Below are 19,221 nucleotides of genomic sequence, written 5' to 3' on the forward strand. Positions count from 1 at the left end.
CCTGCATCTTGCTTAGCTGAGTTGTCATGTATGCCTGCATGTCTGCCTTCCACCTATCCATCTCCTCTTGCATGGAGACACGCAACTCATGCCCAGGGTCATCACTATCCTTGTTCTCCCCGAGCTTCTTTTGTAGGTGCTCAATGTCAGTATCCTGCATTTTGCATACTTCTCTCATGGTGGTCAGGCATGTTTTGATATGGGGGTCGCCGATCTTCTGTGAGCGCGCCCAAATCGAGCTGAATTTCCTCTCCTTCTCACCTCTAGTCCTTGTTGCCGGAACTTCTTGTTCTGGATGGGGTTTGGTGTAAAGGCGAGAGAAAGATATGGGGCATGCGGTGCACGCATGCGTGCGGGTGCTCTGTGGGTGCTTGCGGGGAGAACCATGGGTGCACCCCATGAGGTATTATGCCATGTGTATGTACAAAGTGCTGCTCAAGGAGGCATAGGATTTGTGGACATCTCACCTATTTCTCAAAGTGTTCATGATGTGTGTCTTGGCTCGTGTAAGCTTAGAGTGTTCATGATGCGTGTAACGTCTTCCAAAAGACCGAACTCGGCCTATGAGACAAATCGGAGTACCTGTATGGGGTATCCTCTGTCATCCCAACAAAATGAAAAAGTACTGAACAAAAAAAAGCTGAATCTGGGTGTGCGGGGGATGGAGCTCTACTACTAGGAGAAAAATGCAAAGCTATATGCATGGAGTATACAATCATGATATGCAACCTAGCTAGCTCCATCCTGTACCATACTGGGGGTATAGAATGGTATACATCAGTGAAGGGGGTGTCCACAGCTCCCTGAAGAACATGCCTGGGTGTGCTCTGAAGCGAGCCAGTCGCTCTGCACCCTCTCTGTGAAACTGAGCTCTGATCTCTGTCATCTCTCTCTGGTATAGGCGTGGTGTCCGAAAGCCAGGTGCCCTCTGTCTCCTGCGGGCTCTAAGTGTCTCTGCTCTCTGGAGAGTAATTCCCTGCCGTGTAGGGGCTGGGAGGGGGATGGATCTCTGAAAAAATGCAGTAATCTGTGTCTGTCTCCCCCCCTCTGGAGCTGTCTGAGCCTGTAATAATGTCTCTCTGTGGCGCTGTATGTCTAGAATGTATCTCCCCAGTATGCGCTGGTCTGCTGCCTCAAAGATCTGGCGTAGGGAACGTGGCTCTCTGAATAGAATGGGATATCTCTCTCTGATAGCTGTATATGCTCTGCATCTGCATACATAATGCTCCTCACTCTCCACCTCCTCTCTGCACAATCTGCATACCCTCTCCTCTCGGGGGATCCGTGCTGCTCTGCCAGTCTCAATCTCCAATCGGTGTGATGAAACTCTGAGTTGACCAATAGCCACTCGGGAGCCGTGTGATAAAAAGCCCTCCATGTATCTAGGCCTCTCTATAAATCCATCATCAGTGATACTCATGAAGTGATCTCTGTAGTATAGCATCTTCGGTGGAAGAGGCTGTGTAGGCGATATCCATGTCTCTCGTGTATAGAGCTGCCATAGATCCTGTCTCAATACTCTGTTCCTCTCACTATGAGAGAGACGGATATGTGGTGCATCCCTATCATACTGGAATGGTGGTAGATGATCCATGTCTAGGCCATGCTGTGAGAACCAATGTGTGACCTGTGCATACCATGATCCTCTGTCTCCTGCCTCAGCCAGCTGTCTAGATGCCTCAAAAGCTCTGTATGACAATCTGTCCTGTGGCATCTCTCTGAATCTGTCTAGCAGGCATATAGTCTGAAATATGGCCTCTACCATCATAGGAGGCGCAGCAAACTCTGCTCGGATAATGTCATGAGGTACTGACGGTTTGCTGCGTATCATGCGTGCCATCATGAGGGCCTGTGGTCTCTCTATCTGTGTCCACCAATGGGTAGCAAGGCCTGGCGCCCATACCGCTGCTCCATACATCAATGCCGGTGTGACTAATGTGTCAAATAGCCACCCCTTCGTCCGGGGCTCCTGAAAATGCGCCTGGTGGCATTGTCTCTCTAGCATAGCCAATGCTGCATATCCCCGTGTCAATCTAGCTCTGGCTGCTGAACCCATGGTGAAGCGTGTGGCTGCTGCAGAGAAGGTAACCCCTAGGTACACATATGATGTCACCACCTCCACCTGGCATCCTGCGAGAGTAAATGTCAGCTGACTCCTGCCCTGTCTCGATGTATGAAAGACCATAACCTTGGTTTTCCCAAGGTTCACAGTAAGACCCCTCTGTGTGCAAAAATCATGGAGTGCATGTAAATGCTGCTGTAGACCACCTGGAGACTCAGACACTAATACAATATCATCAGCATAGAGCATAATATGTACTGAGGTACCTGCTAAATCAACTCCATCTCCGCCTCCCCGTGTAATGAAGTCAGCCACCTCATCAATGTATAACCCAAATAGCGTGGGGGAAAGTGGGCATCCCTGCTTCACACCAATGGTGCTAGCAATAGTCTCGGACATACCTCCTGGACATCTGACTCGCCCAAAAACCTGCTCATATAATGCATAGATGCCCCATGTCATATCTGCTGGTATGCCAAGAGACTGCAGGCGCTGAAAGAGCCTCTCTCGTGGTACTGTGTCAAATGCCTTGCGGAAATCCACGAAGCAGCAATAGAGCTTTCTCTTCCTCACTCTGGCCTGATCAATCATACATCTCAAAGTGAATACATGGTCGGTGGTAGAGAAAGCTCTCCTGAAGCCTGCCTGCCCTGATGAACGTAAACCTGCTCGCTCAGCATATAAGCTAAGCTCCTGCTCCAGCACTGCACCATACAGTTTGGCCAGCACGTGGCCAACCATAACCGTCCTGTAGTTGCTCGGATCGAGCATATCCCCTGTTTTGTGAATCGGCACAATGGTATGCATCGTCCACTCTGCAGGCAAACCCTCTGCTAGTGCCCTGTTAAACAGGTGTGCAAGAAAAGGAGCTAGCAGAAGAGCTACAACAAGGGGGGAGGAGAGGACGGGGGTGCACAGCGGGCTGTGGGGGGGGGGGGGAGAGAGAGAGAGAGAGAGAGAGAGAGAGAGAGAGAGAGAGAGAGAGAGAGAGAGAGAGTCTTGGGGGGGGGGGGGAGGCAGCAGCAGCACTATGAAGGGGGGGTGGGGGTGGGATGGAAGAGCTACGACAAGGGGGGAGGAGAGGGCGGGGGTGCACAGCAGGCTTGGGGGGGGGGGGGGGAAGGCGCAGGCGACGCGAGCGAGGAGGGGGAACTCGGAGCGTGCACACAACTCAATGCGAAGAGAGAGAGAGAAATGAAATGTTATATTAACTTCTTCAAAAGGCCAAAGTGACCTATGAGACCAAAGTTACAACCATATGACATCTGATACACTATCTGGAAAAGAAAAGAAAGCACTGAAGGTAAGTATCTAGCCCTACAATACATCAATAGGGAGCATCCGGAAGCAGCAACTAGGGAGAGTGGGAAGCTAATGCTACTAGTCAAAATGGGGTACATGAGTACATGGATACATGGATACATGAATATGGGGGAGTACAAAAGTGACAGTGAGTACAATAGTATATGGCTGGAGTGGTAATCATCCTAGGAGCTCTAGCATGGGTCTCTACCGGATGGCCTGGATATCTGCCATAGTGTGATGCCTGGTCGGACGAGCCCGATGCCTCGCAATGATGCTCTGAATCCTCCGGTGTAGGCACCGTCTCTGATGTAAGGATCCGCGAACCCTCGAGCGTCTGGATCTGCCCAACTGGATAGCTCTCTCAACTAGAGTCCCACGGGGTGCCCACTGTTGGGCTGTCGGCTGTGTGTCCTCCCGGGTAGTCCCTCTAAAGAAGTCAGTAATCTGTCTCTGTGTGGACTCCCAGGTAGTCCCTCTAAAGAAGTCAGTAATCTGTCTCTGTGTGGACTCCCTGCCAGTCGGGCTTCTGCTCCTCATAATGGACTCTCTGAGCCTGCGGATCTCCAGGAGATAAAAACCCAAGCATCGCTGATCACAATAGTCCATGACTCTAGCCAGTGGTCCAAATCCCTCTCTGAAAAGGCAATGGTAGCACCCTCAAATCTCATAATATGCTGTGCACCGACAAATGTAGTGCTCCTCCGTCTCTGGCTCTATCCAACAAATCTGACATATCCTGTCCCCTGGAGGTATGCCTCTAAATATGCCTGTCTCTATCTCTAACTGATGTGAAGACGTGCGGATCTGCCCAATGGCGTACCTCAATCCATGAGACAGATGGGTATCCATGTAGCTCAGTCTAAGTATAAAGCTATCCTCAATGGTGCGGAGAAGATGGTCTCTATAGAAAGCCATCTTCGTCCCTAACTCCTGTGAGGGCTCTAGCCATGTCCTCCTAGTGTCCAACTGAATGAGGTCCTGTCTGATGACTCTACTAATCTCAGAATGTGTCAAGGTGAGAGAGGGTGCCTCTAGAGAGTACTGGAAGGGTGGAAGTTTGTCTAAGCTGAACCCGTGGAGCTCAAACCAGGATGCTATCTGCGCATACCAACATGAAGTGTCTCCCTCCATGGCTATCTGATGAGAGGACTCTAAAGCAAGTCGTGCATACCGGTGCCGGGGAAGCTCCCAGGTGCTATGAATGAAGGACACTGATCTGGCAAGAGCCTCTACTACGATTGGTGGTGCTCCCATCTCGGCTCGGATAATCTCATGGGGTTCCGAGGCCTTAGCCCGAATCATCCTGGAGATCATGGACACAAGTGGTCTCTCCATCGATCTCCATCCATCGTATGTGCGTCTTGATCAACTGTGACGATCTAGGCTAGGCCCCCAGATCTGTACTCCATATAGCATAGCCGATGTGACCAGCGTGTCAAAAAGCCATAGCTTAGTGCGTGGCTCCTGAAACTGTACCTGTGAGCACATCCTCTCTAGACCTCCTAGTGCTGCATATCCTCTAGTCAATCTGGCCTCGGTGAACACCACTCCAAGATACGTGTATGAGTCAACATACTCCACTGTCTCCTGCCCAGAGAGAGAGAGAGAGAGAGAGAGAGAGAGAGAGAGAGTTGACATCTACAAAAGACCCCTGAAAAGTGTTACAATAATTCCATGAAATGACAAAGCTCAAACAAAGTAGCTACCTATACAAATGAGAAGCAGAAAACTTTTTGGCAACCATAGTGAATTAATAGATAGAGCGCCTTTGAAGGAACACAAAACATACCACTCCGCACTCCTTGGAGACTTCAATAGCCTTGAAAGCACTGCGAACATTCTTCTCAAAATCGAAGAGAGGAACCATGGCCACAGAAAGTGTTCTTAATTCTTGGATGTTCTGCCAATACAACAAATACAGATTCAACTTGGCCTAATAAAAGCAGCTGCGTTTGAAACACGTGTAAGAATGACCAAAATCACCCTAAATCACCCTTACCTTCAGCAAAAGAGGCAAGTCAAGTGAGGTAAAATCATCATACTTAAATTCTCTCACTTGCTCTGACTTATAATAGTTCTCCAAAGATATAACTTCACAGCCAACGATGTTTGCCATTTTGTATGCCAGACTCGTCTTTCCAGATCCACTTGGTCCCCCTTTTTAAGGCTAAATGTTAACAGTATACAAAAAATGTTGTCCAAAAGTTTTCCACTTAAGTACAAACATAAAAAACAAGTGTAAATCATTGCCATCAAACTTGAACGAGGGTGGCATAACTTTACCAATGCCTACAATGACAGGGGGGCCTTTGGCATTAAGCAGCGTCTGAAAGAGAGAAGGCAGAATATCAACTTCTAGGAGATTGCTTTGGCATTTCTACAACATAAAGCTTTTAATCATAGGCCTTTGATCTCCTGACCTGGACACCTTGCACCGCAAGCAACAGTCCTCTATCAAAATCAAAAGCTTCTGGTATGGGCAGAAGATGCATTCTTGCCCTCAATGGGTCATCTGTGGGATCACCCATATTCATAGGTGTTGTCCCTCCTGCAACTCCCACTTGCATATGGTTGGAAGAGGGTGTGTGGGAAACATAAAAAATCATACCAAAGAGGCAAGGCGTCAAACCTGCAGGGGCCTTCCCTGTTGCAATTTCTGTTGGAGGAGCAAAACGCCAAAAAGCTGTTGACGATTCCATTTCTGATTTTGTGGGAGACCTTGTCCATGGTTCTGGTGCATCAGGTGTCTTTGATTGAACAAGGGGTTTCAGGCGAAGTGGCCTGGGTGAAACAATTCCATTATCTGCAGCATTCAAAAACCTTGGAGAAATGGGACCTTGAAATGCGGACATTGGAAGAGGTGGAGAACCAAGCCGTGGCAGACCTGTTGAAACCAAAGTAGAAAGTTTATCCATATGAATTCTACAGTACAGCCAATGTGCCACCACATAAAATGATATACCTTTCCTTTCCAGCACCATTTCCAGATATGACTTTGTAATCCATGGCCCTTCCATCCCCAGAGATGAAGCTTCTGTCGCAACAACCTGCACAGAAAAGATAATGCAAGTAAGGTCCAGAGGAATTAGCTTAAATAAGAGCTGATGGATGAGGTAATACAATGAAAAGAATCAGTAAAAACATCAGATCTAACCTTTCGGTCTTTTCCTTTCACAAGAACAAAGGTTTTCTCCAGATCATCAACTGTTTCTATGCATACGCATATACTTCCATCATCAAAGATATCGCTTTCTCGCTTATAACTCACAGCAACTTGGTAACCTAGAGCCAACAAACCCCCCAGCGTTTCCTTTCCCACCTGCATGAGAGAACCTAACGTTAGCTTTCCATCTTCCTGCATCAGAATCGCACTCATTCGAAGTACCATCATCAAAGTACTATGCAGAAAAAAACATCCATAGCATTGCAGCAAAAGCAGTTGACCACTTGAGTCAATGTCAAGCATGTCCTCTCTCAGCATAGTTGCCAGGAAATGTGTTTCATACCTCTCCCCAGGTATGAAACGTTTCCTAAATATTTCCTACAAAGGAAATCTCAAACTGACGCAATTTTTTTAAAACGTGTTTTGGGCCCTTATCTTGAAAGCGACCCACATAGCCCCCCCAAAAAAAAGTCTGCACAGAAGACTAGCGCAGCTACATATCTATCATGCAATTGGTCATTGAAATGAGCATGCAGGCTGGAGTCTGCAGTGTGCACACAGGGCCAGCATCCAAGGCCCACAGCCCTAGGCCTCAATGCCCGAGCCCCAACCCCCATACAAACATAACTTGGTATCTATTCATGTTTTAAATGTAGTTAATAAACAATTTGAATGTTCTACATTTTCTCAAGTTCTCTAGCAGTAAAAATGCAAGTACAGGTTTTTTTTGGTGCTCATAACCCCCCTAGGTATGAAACGTTTAAGGAAATGTCTGGAGAAGGTAGGAAACATCTCAGAAATGCGTATGCAACGCTTTAGCAAACACGTTTTAGGAAACGCCTAGCAATTATGCTCCCTCTACAAAAAAGGATCTTGTAACCACATCAAATAACCGTTTATCAGCAACTCATAATTAATTAGCAGAAAAACTGAAGAATGAAAACTGACAACTCCCATCATAATGACCCATTGTTCCAGCACCCAAAAAAATGGTCGATTGTTAAATGAACATAAATCATGATTAGCAACGGGTTAAAGCTGTGTATATTTAGAAAAGAGCACCTAACTTGCCATATATGTTTAACTACCAAAATGTAAAAAGCAACCTGAAATCACCTGTATAATCCGATCTTCCCGTGCAAATTCATAAAGTCACACTACCAGTCGCTTTACATCCGTCTCTCCTTACTTTCGTCAGCTATTTATAATCGTTCCTAGATCTATGCTTTGATTTCTGGTCCATTTCATCTCTCATCACTCTTGATTTTCTGAATCCCTTTCTTTACCACATTTTTAATGAAAGTTTAAGGTGAAAGCCAAGAGAGATTTGTATTTTTCTGATTTGATTCGAGCCCTTCAGTGCAAAGTAGTCTCAATACGGCCACAAGCCCAGCTCTGAGGAACTCTCCTTCAAACTGACTCAATAACTCACTTATAGGCCACCCATAAGATTTTTATTTTTTAAGTGAGTACTGAATTTAGATGCCAGTAGGGTAGATTCTAACCCAATACCTCCTTAGGAGGCATGGGCCACCCATAATTCAGATGCCTGATCCCATCCCTTGGTTAACCTAACCCAAGGTTAGTCATGTTAAACCTGCCGGGCCTTGGGATGTAACAGAGGAAATCATGGGGAAGCTGCACTGCACGAATCCACTTTAATCTCATGATGTAAAGAGACTGGGGGATTGGAATTTTGAAATCTTTAGGGCTGCCTAAACATCTCTTAGTCACACTTCTGATTTGCGTGTCTATAGTCAAAAGGAGGAAAATAAAGTGCTCTTCTCCCAAATAAGATGGTATGATTAAACAAAACAGAACAAAGTCAAGGCACTTCTGGCACTCTGGTCATCTGCAAACTGTATGCAATAAAAAGACCCTTAGCGAGAAATACCATTTTCACGTATAAAGGCACTTTCTTACACTTTGATTCGACTCGCATAACAGTGTGTAACATTTACTACCATTAGTTGCTCAGGAATGTCTTCACCAAGCAAGAACACCATTTTAATGCATGGCCATAATGACACAAGTAGTTATTCCTACCTCACCTCAAATTCAACTTTTGGCTTGATGATAAAATGTTTGTCCACTATTCTCTGATCGCCCCAACCAGCATCATATCTAATTCCACGCTGACGCATTTTGATCCAGTCACTTGTCTGTCCTTGATCCGTGGCATATGGTGGCCTGAGGTAAATCTCAATGGATCTGTAAAGACCAAAATAAGCAGTAAGCCTGACCGGTCTGCAAGAATCATAAGCAGCAATGCCTTCTTAGGAAGTGGGAAGACAGTACAGTAAAAGGGAATACAAAACTAAGACTTAACCAAATTACCGCTCATAGCGCATCTGTGAGTCAAAGATAGCATCAATTGATTTCTTAAGAAACTGGATCCAAAAAAGAGCCAATTTATCAGCAGGGCATAAAACTCAGCCTTTCTCCTTGCTTTGAGAAATTATGGTGGGATCAATCACCTCTTTATCCATTTTCAGAATGTAATATGGTTCTCGTAAGGATGACTTGAAAGTGTTGCTGATACTAATCTGCCAAAAAAAGGAAAGATAACTTACAAAAAATCCAAAACCGTGCAACTTCTTGTCAAGAAAATCTACATGAGAATTTGTAAGGTCTTGGCATAATACTCAGAGATCCTAATGTATGCCATATTTTTTTGTCCACAAGTCCTGCTTGAAAGGCTAGTGTCACTACCCTGTGTTTTTCTCTGGACAGTATGGAGGTGTGCACGGGGACATGGTGGACAGTGTGAATGGCATCAGTTTTGAGTTTTTTTTTTTAAAGAAAACCCATGTGTGGACAACCCCATGTGGGGGGAGAGGGGACAAAAGGTTTTAAAAACCTTTAAAAACATTATAATACCCTTTATGAAAGTAAACGTGGCCCATATGCTATTATTGGGGCCACGTATGTGCTTTTTCTAAAGAGGGGCTGGCGGGCAGAAAAGAGGCGCCTCTCTTTTGATGAAAAGGTGCTTTTTCGGTTGGGAGGGCTGCTCGGCTGGGTACACAGGAGGGCACGCTGATCTCTCTCTCTCTCTCTCTCTCTCTCTCTCTCTCTCTCTCACGCTTCTGTGAAGGGCAGGAGACAGAGGCATACAGGCTGCTCGACTGGTTCTCTCTATAGGCACACAGTCAGGCTGCAGAATCAGCAAGGCTTTTCTCTTCGCAAGTGGCAGGCTGTAGGGTCCTTTTGTGCGCAGGCACATACAGAGCTGCAGGAGGCGGACAGAGCTGGTGCAGGCTGCAAGGTCCTTTCGTGCGCAGGTACACACAGGGCTGCAGGAGGCGGATAGAGCTGCTGCAAAGACTGACGGCTGCATGCTGAGGGCTGATACAGGCTTTTGGAAGAACTGTAGGTGGGCAGCACTGGATTCAGCCCTGGGAAAACAGCTGGAGGGAGATCTGCGCTGCTGGTCACAGGTTGCTTCTTGGAAGAGCTACAGTCGGGCTGTGCTGCAGAGTGCAGAGGCGCAACCTAGTACTTGTTTACACATGCTTTTAGGAGATTAAAGTCGGCTGCTGTGCTGCACTACAGGGCAAAGACACAAGCCTACTTCTCTCTCTCTTTCTTTGGCTGATGCAGGATTGGTTGGCTGCTGTGTGGCTGAGTATACAGGCGCCTACAGGACTTTTTATGGGCTGTTTTTGTTTGGCTGCAAATTCAGCTATGTGCTTGTGTTTCCGGCTGCAAGTACAGGTCACTTGAATGTGTTTCTTGGCATGGGAGTGATGCAAGCTCGCATGGGTGCGTGCTCATGGAGCAGATTGTTTTCTTCCTGCTTGAAAGGAACAGAGGGACCTACAGTTATGGGCATCTCTATGTTTCCATATGTTTCATGAGGGAACAGGTAACTAGATGTATGCCGTTGTTGGCACTGTTGTTGAATGGTACTGTGAATGGTTCTGTATGAAAACAGGACAAAAGTTTCAAAAGGGAAACATGCCTAAGGGTTCCATGTGGAAACAGGTCGTAGGTTTCTGGAGGAAACATGTATTTGGATTTCTCCACGAGATAGGTCACATGCAGGCAGATGGTACAGGAATGGACACATGTTTGGTACAGCCTTGCTACTGATTGGGCAGGGGACAGGGAATCCATGACAGAGATGGATAGTACCCTTGGAAGGTAGAGAGGGTTGGTACAGGTGTGTCGACTGTATGGTATGCTGTGCTGTGGTGCGAGTTCTCTTTTGAGAGACAGTTTGGGAGTCTGTGTTGTGATGCAGAAGCACTGGATGTGTCAAGGTGTGATGATGTTCATAGGGTGAGAGGCTATGGATGGTTGTGGCAGCCCTGATCATGGGAGAAAGCTTCTGCATGCAGATTCAATGTGTGAGTCTTTTGATGTAAACAATGGCTGGACTTGTTTGTGGATGCCGAGTGGATATGAAGCCATGATGCAGGGTATTTGCAAGCTTCAAGAGTTCTACTATGACGGCTGAGTTTCTAGCCTTATTATAATCAAAACTCTTATAATCAATTAAAGAAATACCGCAAGGGGCGCCACTGCGTTTTGGGACCAATCGGTGTCCGTGTACTGTTTGCAGGAGCACTCTAGCTCCCCCTGTTTGTTTTCCTTTTCTAGGTTCTCGATGGTGTTGAAGTGTTTTGTGTGCGAGTGTTTGTTTCACTGCCCATCAGATTTCTGAAGGCCGGTTTCAGCTAGAACAGCAGCATTGATTTGAAAACCAAAATGGAGGTTCCCTCCATCTACTTAAGTGATAGGAAAATGTGCTTGCTGTTTTGACACAACTGTGTAGGTTTCTTTGATATAACAGATTGAGCGCATTTTCATTCTCACATGGCCCTTGAGCAAATCTAATTAAACATACCTGCTTTTTTCCCACATCTCCTAATTACGATGTCTGCCCTTCTTGGTTCACCTTCACTTGCTCCTCTTCATGTTCTTGCTCCTTCAGAGTCATCACACTAATTCGGTCAAAGCGTTGACCAGGTTAACGGCATCCTCTTCATAGCTGACATCTAGTTCCTTGGATGTGGGTGAGTCACATGGTTGGAGGTACTCATGATGAGGCTAAAGCCGGTTTGAAAATATCTTTATTGTTGTTGTGCTTTTGTGGACCCATGTGCTCACAAGAATGGTTGATTTGAGACACTCTCCATCAGCTCAAGCTCTAGAACTTTCTATCAATTGCACTTTCAGTCTAGCAAACTGATATGTCTACTATGCATTTTTGGCATCTTCAGTCAAACAATCTTGATGAGGGGATACAGCTCGAAAAAAACTTGTCTTCAGGTTCATGACCTTCTTCCAATTGCAAGGGTATCCCCGTGTGTGAAGTCCTTCCCAAAATCTACACTAAACACAGCTGAAAACAAGGTTAGTACCAAACCAAATCATGACCCACATTGTATAATCAATTGTTATGGTTATGTATGTGGGATATGGCACTGATCAAAGGATGATAAATCTTGTGATTTCGGTACTAAATTCTGTATAGCCACGCCCCTATTTGACACGGCTAGCTCACCTCCCAACCGCGACCGGCATCCACCGATCTCCAAGGAGCCAAGGTTAGGGCTTCTTGCACAATCCCATAGCTTGTGTCTAACTCCAGCATGTCCCGTACCACCGAAGCCTGCCCATAGGCCTTCGACATGCCAAAACACAACTGAAGTCCCTCCCAAAATCAGCTCTAAACATAGCTGAAAACAATGGATGATGTCGAGCCAAATGCTCCTAATGGACTCCGTAAGCGAGTGTGGGTACCCTCGATGGCTTCGCTGCATCTAGCTCTCCATATGTGCCAGGCTGCAATGCTACTGCAAATCTCCCATCTCTGACATGAGCCTGGTCTCCAGTGGTTAGTAGATGGGGCTGTGACTGGTACTCTCGAAATGCGAAGGTGAGACCTAAAGGGCTAGCCCCCTACCATCCTCCTCATAAGCCCTGACAACCTCAGCCTCTGTGGCCCAAGCAAATGTAATGAGGTCATGTCCATCGTGAAGATGCGGAGAATCCGCTGCCTGACCTGCTGAGCCTTTGGGCAATCCCAAAGACATTGTTGCTGAGACTCTTGAGGGTGGCCGCACCTTGGGCAAGCTGTTGACCTCCAATAGCCAACCATGTGCCTCCCACCAAGCACTTGTGTGCCATCAGCCAAAGAAAGAAGGCGATCTTTCAAGGTCAAAAACTGTCCTAGAGCCTCTTCCAAAAATCCGAGAGAAAAAGCTGGGAGAGACCCTATGATTGCCGATGTGCTGTTACTGTTGGGGCGCCATCCATCTTTGGTCGACCTCCAATGGCCAACCACGTGCCAACCGCCAAGCTCATGTGTGTCATCAGCCAAAAAAAGAGGGTGATCTTTCGAGGCCAAAAACTATCCCTGAGCCTCTTCCAAAAATCCAAGAGAAAACACTAGGAGAGGCCCTATGACTACCAATGTACTGCTGTTGCCGGGGTGCCATCAATCTCTGGCATCTGAATCCTGCCGCCTAGCCGTGCGATGTATGCAAAAAAGAGGGGCATCCAAAGTCTCCTCACGATCAACAAGATCATGCCAAGTCCACTCTCCCAAGTCCCACTGGAGGCGCATGAAAGGTCGGCTCTCCCAAATGCATAGCTACTAGAGTCTCTCCCTGGCCACCTTGGCCAGCGGGGGGTCTATGTGCCACTCATCATTCATGTGCCTGGAATCCAATCACCCTCACCCTCTGTAAGGTGCAGCCACTGAAATCCTCCAAGGGGGGCTCAGATCTCTCTAATATGGCATGGGGACCAATAGAAAACGTGAGCAAACCACAGCCCTCATCCGCTCCATGGACTGCCAATAGAATATCATGCCTAGTAAACACGCCAAGCCACTGTGGGGAGGGGTCGGGTCTGGGATAGGTGTCAGTCACTCCTGAGGAATAGCACATTCAATGTCGAGGCTGAGCCTGTCTCTACCCCAGATCCTTGCCAGGCCTCTCTCCTAAACCCCCAGGGGCAGCTGCAGGTCTGCAAGCCAATCTCCAAGGGACCTCGCAAGTCTTATGCTCAACGCGCCCCATGATACATGAGGTCGGGTCCCCAACATATGGCAACTGGGCAAATGGATCAAGGGGTTCCAGATCGGTGGCTGCCGCATACGCTCCTCTAAGGCTACCGGAGCTAGCTGCCTAAGGGCCGGCCTGAGGTAATCCCAAGCTTGGAGTAAGTTGGCTGCATCTGTCCTCAAAAGCTCAGTTAAATCCACAGGCCCGCATCTCTATGCAGATCCATCTAGTACTCGGCGGCCAAAGACTCCCTAGGCTCGGGGTACGGGCTGAAATCCGGGCCAAGAGGAAGTCCTTCCATGGCTCGCCACTAGGAAGGAGTCCTCTAACAATCAGCTTGCCCAGCAAGGCGCGGCTCTGAATAGCGGGGTCAATAATGCCTAGGCCCCCTCTGCATCGTAACTGAATGATCACTCTCCATGCCACCTTGCCCTGAGCAGGCCTTCCGTCACTGCCGGCCCACAAAAAGTTCCGGATCAACCACTGTAGGAGAAGGCCCACAAGAAGTAATGTATGGTGGCAAGAAGGACCTGGTTTGCCACCACCACTTGACTAGCTAAGGAGAGTCTCACGAAACTCCAGTACAAAAGCTTCTTCCGAATGCTCAAAAGAAGACAGGCGAGCTACTGCTCCGAAGAGATGTCGATGCCCATCTGGCATCCAAGATAGCGGACTGGAGTGCCCCTCAGGATCCACTGGAAAACCTTGATTGGAGGCCAAGTCGGGGCGGGTGTACAGCCTACCCAAAAACCACACGACGTGCGACAAAAGATCTCGATCGCCTTGATTTCCAACATCTCCTAAAGGTAAGCTGCTACGTCATCTGCAAACTCTAAGTCCAGCAGCTGTTACCATTTGGTCCATCTCCATTTCTGGAGCCACTTCTATGCGACTGTCACTCCATAGAGCGGCCAGATTTGTGCCATGTTCACATGGGACCAGGCCAGTGTCCCATGTGAAAGGGCCAGTCTTATGGTGTCACATGGACGGGAGCCAGATCAGTGCCACCCGTGTGTGACTAGTGCTGCGTCACATGGACGGGAACCAGTGCCGTGCCACCCATGTGTGATCTGCTTCGTGTTGTATGGACAGGAGCTTGTTGGTGCCACCCGTGTATGGCCAGGATGGTGTTTACCTATGGGACTGTCACTCCATAGGAAGACTAGGACATATTTATTTATATCTGTCGCGCCAGTTTTGTGCCCAACAGGAACCTCTTGTCCAAGTTTCATGAAAGGGAGATTTCGTCCATTATTTGTGCACATGCATTATTTATGCATGCATGCATAAATTTGTTTTTGCATGACTTGTTTGCGTGTGTCTGCCTGTTATGTCGTGCCAGTACGCTGGACGGGGACGCCCCCAGTGTACCGTGGAGTGCTGATTGCTGACTTGGTGGTGTGGCGTGTGAACAGGTGGTAAGTATTTTCATTTTGGCTTTTTTTAATTGGTAAAATCCATAAACTACAGTGAACCTTAATATTTATAAGGTATTGTGTTCACACCCAATTTAAATAGGGGCTGGACATTTGCTTGAGAGGGGGGCCCAAAGTAATAATTTGAATTAAGGTTTTATAACCTTTAAAATTAAAGCCTTGCGGTGGATTTACTTGCCATCTTCATCGGCTGTTGTACCCGCCTCTCCACACCTGGCTGTACCTGCCCCTTCATGCCTCCTCCACGCCTGGTTGTACTCACCTATCTGCTGCCCCTGCTGTACCAGCTGCTGCACCCGCCTATCTGCCCTGCTGTACCGGTTGTTGTACCCGCCTCTTCACCGGCTTCTGTACCTGCCTTTTCCACGTGTACCTGTTGTACTTGCCAAGGAGCTGCTGTACCTGCAAATAGAGCTGACTGCCCTGCTGTATCTGCAAATTGTTGGCTGCCCACGTGTACCTGCTGTACCTGCTGTACCTACCCCGTGTACCGGCTGGTTGATCTGTTTACAGCAGCTGAATGCTTCCATTTGGAGTATAATACAAAGGGAAATGGTCTTCATTGCTGAGATATGAATTAAAATCCATGCCAGGTATTTATTTCAATATTTCATCTCAAATTCAAATAACAATTAAAGTTAATTGCTGTTATTTCAAGCTTTGTGTAGGCAAGTTTCTTCTCCAATTGCATACACTTTAGAAGATCATTGGAAAGTGGTTTCTCCCATGATTGCCCTGACCGCGCCCTCACCTATAGAGGAGCCAGTGAAGGCCAAGAGGGTATGAGGAAAAACCAAGTGGCAAGTACAAAGCTTAATTGGGAGAACCGGGATACGTTCCCACCGCGGTGTAACACTGTTGCCTGCGTTAGTACGAGCATGCCCGTTTGTGCACGGTCCCGGAAGACCAGTGAAAGACAAGTGTGCACCCAGTGAAGGTGGGAATGAGCCTGTGATTTGAGGCTACTTCGACCAACACTTTCTTCATCGACTTGAACCAGATCTATTTGGTTATTTTCACTCCCTAGTGGAGAAATATGGCCTTTCAGGCCCGTGACACTTGTACAAATATAAATACTCCAAGAAATACAATAGGTATTGAGGGGGAGGCGGCCCTTTCCGGCCCCAGTGCTGGTGTCATTTGTATTTTTTCAGTATTTCCAGTATTTGTGTTGCTTATGTTGTTCCATTGATTAATATCAGTTAGATTAAGTGTTACAGGACATGTTTGATGAGCTATTACCCATTGCAATTAGGGGGGATTCAAATCAGCCAGCCCCTACACAAGAAAATCCTCATGTAGAACATGTGGAACAGGCAGCCATTCAGCCCCCTTCTACGAAAGAAGTAGAAGATCTTGTCAGGGAAGAGCAAACAGCCATAGACACAGCTAAGTCGGTGCCAAGATGGTTGCTGAAAACTTTGCTAGAAAGCAAACTTGCAGCTCCACTCACACGTAGAACAAGGGCTAGTTCCAGCCATGCATTGAATATGCATCATGGGGAGTCTCCATTAGCCACGGGTGGTCTCTTTGATTCAGAAGAGCCTTCTTCTTATGAAGAAGCACATGATTGGGTGCAAGCTATCCAAGATGAAATCTCTTCTATCATGAAGAACAATACTTGGGATCTTGTGGACTTGCCGAAAGGCAAGCATGTCCGTGGAACAAAGTGGGTGTACAAAGTCAAAAGGAAGTCTGATGGTACTATTGACAGGTACAAAGCAAGACTTGTGGCTAAAGGCTACTCACAAAAAAAGGGTATAGATTATGAGGAGACTTTTGCTCCTACTTCGAGAATGACTACAATAAGATCAGTGATTGCATTGGCTGCACATAAAGGATGGAAAGTGCATCAATTGGACATCAATACTGCATTCTTAAATGGGGATTTATAGGTCAAAAAAAGGGTATAGATTATGAGGAGACTTTTGCTCCTATTTCGAGAATGACTACAATAAGATCAGTGATTACATTGGCTACACATAAAGAATGGAAAGTGCATCAATTGGACATCAAAACTGCGTTCTTAAATGGGGATTTACAGGTCAAAAAAAGGGTATACATTATGAGGAGACTTTTGCTCCTACTTCGAGAATGACTACAATAAGATCAGTGATTGCATTGGCTGCACATAAAGGATGGAAAGTGAATCAATTGGACATCAAAACTGCATTCTTAAATAGGGATTTACAGGAGGAAGTATATGTAAATCAGCCCATTGGTTTTGTAGTTCCTAGTGAGAAACATAAAGTATGCAGGTTACACAAAGCATTGTATGGGTTAAAGCAAGCTCCAAGAGCTTGGTATGATAAAATACATGCTCATCTAACCAGCCAAGGTTATGTGAATAGTCCAGATGAAAGCACATTGTATGTGATGAAAATCGGTGCCGATATTCTCTCAGTCATCTTGTATGTAGATGACATGCTCATTACAGGGACTAGCAAAGCATAAATTTCAGATTTGAAAGCTGATTTGAAAGCTGAATTTGATATGTCAGATTTGGGGCCTTTACCTACTATCTCGGCATACAGTTTATGCATACAAATGATGGCATTGTTATGCAACAAACTAAGTACATAAAAAGTTTGCTAAAAAGGTTTCACATGGATGAATGTAAGCCCATTTCTACTCCAGTAGAACCAGGTGTACGGCTTACTATGCATGATATTGGAGAGCCTTTTGAGGCCGGCATTTACAGCCAAGCAGTGGGATGCCTCATTTACTTGTGTAACACGAGGCCTAGCATATCTTTTGGGGTGTCTTTGTTGAGCAAACTCATGCACAGCCCAGGCACAAAGCATTGGCAAGCAGTCAAACGCATTTTTCGTTATCTTCAGGGTACCTTGGATCTTGGTTTGTTCTATCCCAGGGGGGGCAGCTTGCAACTTTATGCATACAGTGATTCAGATTGGGCTAGTGATTATGATGCCAGGCAATCCACCAGTGGGAATTGTTTTTTTCTTGGCAGTTCATGCGTATCTTGGTTGAGCAAAAAGCAACCCACTATTGCCACATCTACTTGCGAGGCTGAGTATAGGGCAGTCTTCATAGCTACAGTAGATTGTGTATGGTTGAGGAGATTATTGGCTGATCTTCGTGAGTGTCAGCAGACACCCACCACCATTCTCACTGATAGCCATAGTGCTATGGCCGTGGTACGAAATCACGTATTTCATGCACGTACCAAGCACATTGAGATTCATTATCACTATGTCAGACAGAGGTTACATGCAGGGAGATCAGTTTATCTTACTGCCCTACACAGGATAATGTTGCAGATCTATTCACAAAGGCTTTACCTCGAGAAAAGTTTGAAGCTTTCCGCAAACCTTTGGGCTTACTCTCATATAGAGAATGATCTGCTGCCTTGTACAGGTTCACACTTTCACTACAGGGGGGGATTTGTAGGCATATGCTCACTTATGGTAGTGCTATGTGTGAACAAGGCTTAACCAAGGGCACTTTTTCCCATGTGGTTTTTCCCCTTGGATATCAAGTGTGAAAGGACACTCTATCCATATAATATTTTGTACTTCTATATTATATGGATGCGACACACATGCAAGGGTTGACTTGCATTTTGTGGCTACCACACTTTTGGCTCTCTCTCTTTTTCTGTGTGAACTTCTTCTTCCTGCACCTAACCCTAGTTTACAGGATTATGTGTGTGTGAGTGTGTGAGTCCAACACCAACAAGGTATTCCTTCCTAAGACCTGGGAAGGAGACTGTCATTGGGAAGCCCGACACACCAGCCAGTGGGTTGGATACGAGATCGAAGCCGTGATGCCACCGTACAAAGAAGGCATGGGTCGTACGCAATACAACGGGGATCAGCTGCATGACTCGATCTGACGCCGCTGGCAAGTCGAACTCAACCTAGTAGTAGCCACGCCCCAGAGGATGAGGATGTATCTATATCTATCTGCTTATATATAGCAACGCTTTAAATCCTTGTGCACCCCTCCTCGTAAGCTATGATCTTTGGAGGCCCACTGATGAGGCTAGCCTGCAAAAGATCTATGAGTTATCTGCGTGCAAAGTGGCTACCAACAATCTTGCATACTATAGTGGAGGTCTCTAATGATGCAACCGTCATAGCGAGGTGCTAAAGGTCCACTTCAAAGAACGATAAGCAAGTAACGGCAGCCACAATCGGAGTTGACACAGTGGCTGCCATGGAGTCCTCCTGAGGTGAAGACCAGAAAAGGCCGAGACTTGCCGAATGGAGAATG

General features: G+C 46.7%; 1 protein-coding gene across 10 annotated transcripts in view; it reads right to left on the bottom strand.

Annotated features, from left to right (window-relative positions):
* Positions 1 to 19,221, bottom strand: part of LOC147605589 (P-loop containing nucleoside triphosphate hydrolases superfamily protein) — a 67,734-nt gene that overhangs the window by 30,708 nt on the left and 17,805 nt on the right. For all 10 annotated transcript variants that reach the window (XM_086793463.1, XM_086793461.1, XM_086793458.1 and 7 more), the window contains exons 7-16: positions 9,008 to 9,076; positions 8,868 to 8,920; positions 8,582 to 8,741; positions 6,522 to 6,686; positions 6,330 to 6,414; positions 5,997 to 6,251; positions 5,788 to 5,915; positions 5,651 to 5,693; positions 5,367 to 5,524; positions 5,157 to 5,267 (exon numbers count right to left, since the gene is read on the bottom strand). In XM_086793463.1, coding sequence (XP_086649589.1) covers positions 5,157 to 5,267; positions 5,367 to 5,524; positions 5,651 to 5,693; positions 5,788 to 5,915; positions 5,997 to 6,251; positions 6,330 to 6,414; positions 6,522 to 6,686; positions 8,582 to 8,741; positions 8,868 to 8,920; positions 9,008 to 9,076 — 1,227 coding nt within the window. The remainder of the gene's footprint in view (positions 1 to 5,156; positions 5,268 to 5,366; positions 5,525 to 5,650; positions 5,694 to 5,787; positions 5,916 to 5,996; positions 6,252 to 6,329; positions 6,415 to 6,521; positions 6,687 to 8,581; positions 8,742 to 8,867; positions 8,921 to 9,007; positions 9,077 to 19,221) is intronic.

This window comes from Cibotium barometz, chromosome 59 (genome assembly GCF_041138505.1).
Source record: "Cibotium barometz isolate CiBa-2024 chromosome 59, ASM4113850v1, whole genome shotgun sequence".
NCBI lineage: Eukaryota > Viridiplantae > Streptophyta > Polypodiopsida > Cyatheales > Cibotiaceae > Cibotium > Cibotium barometz.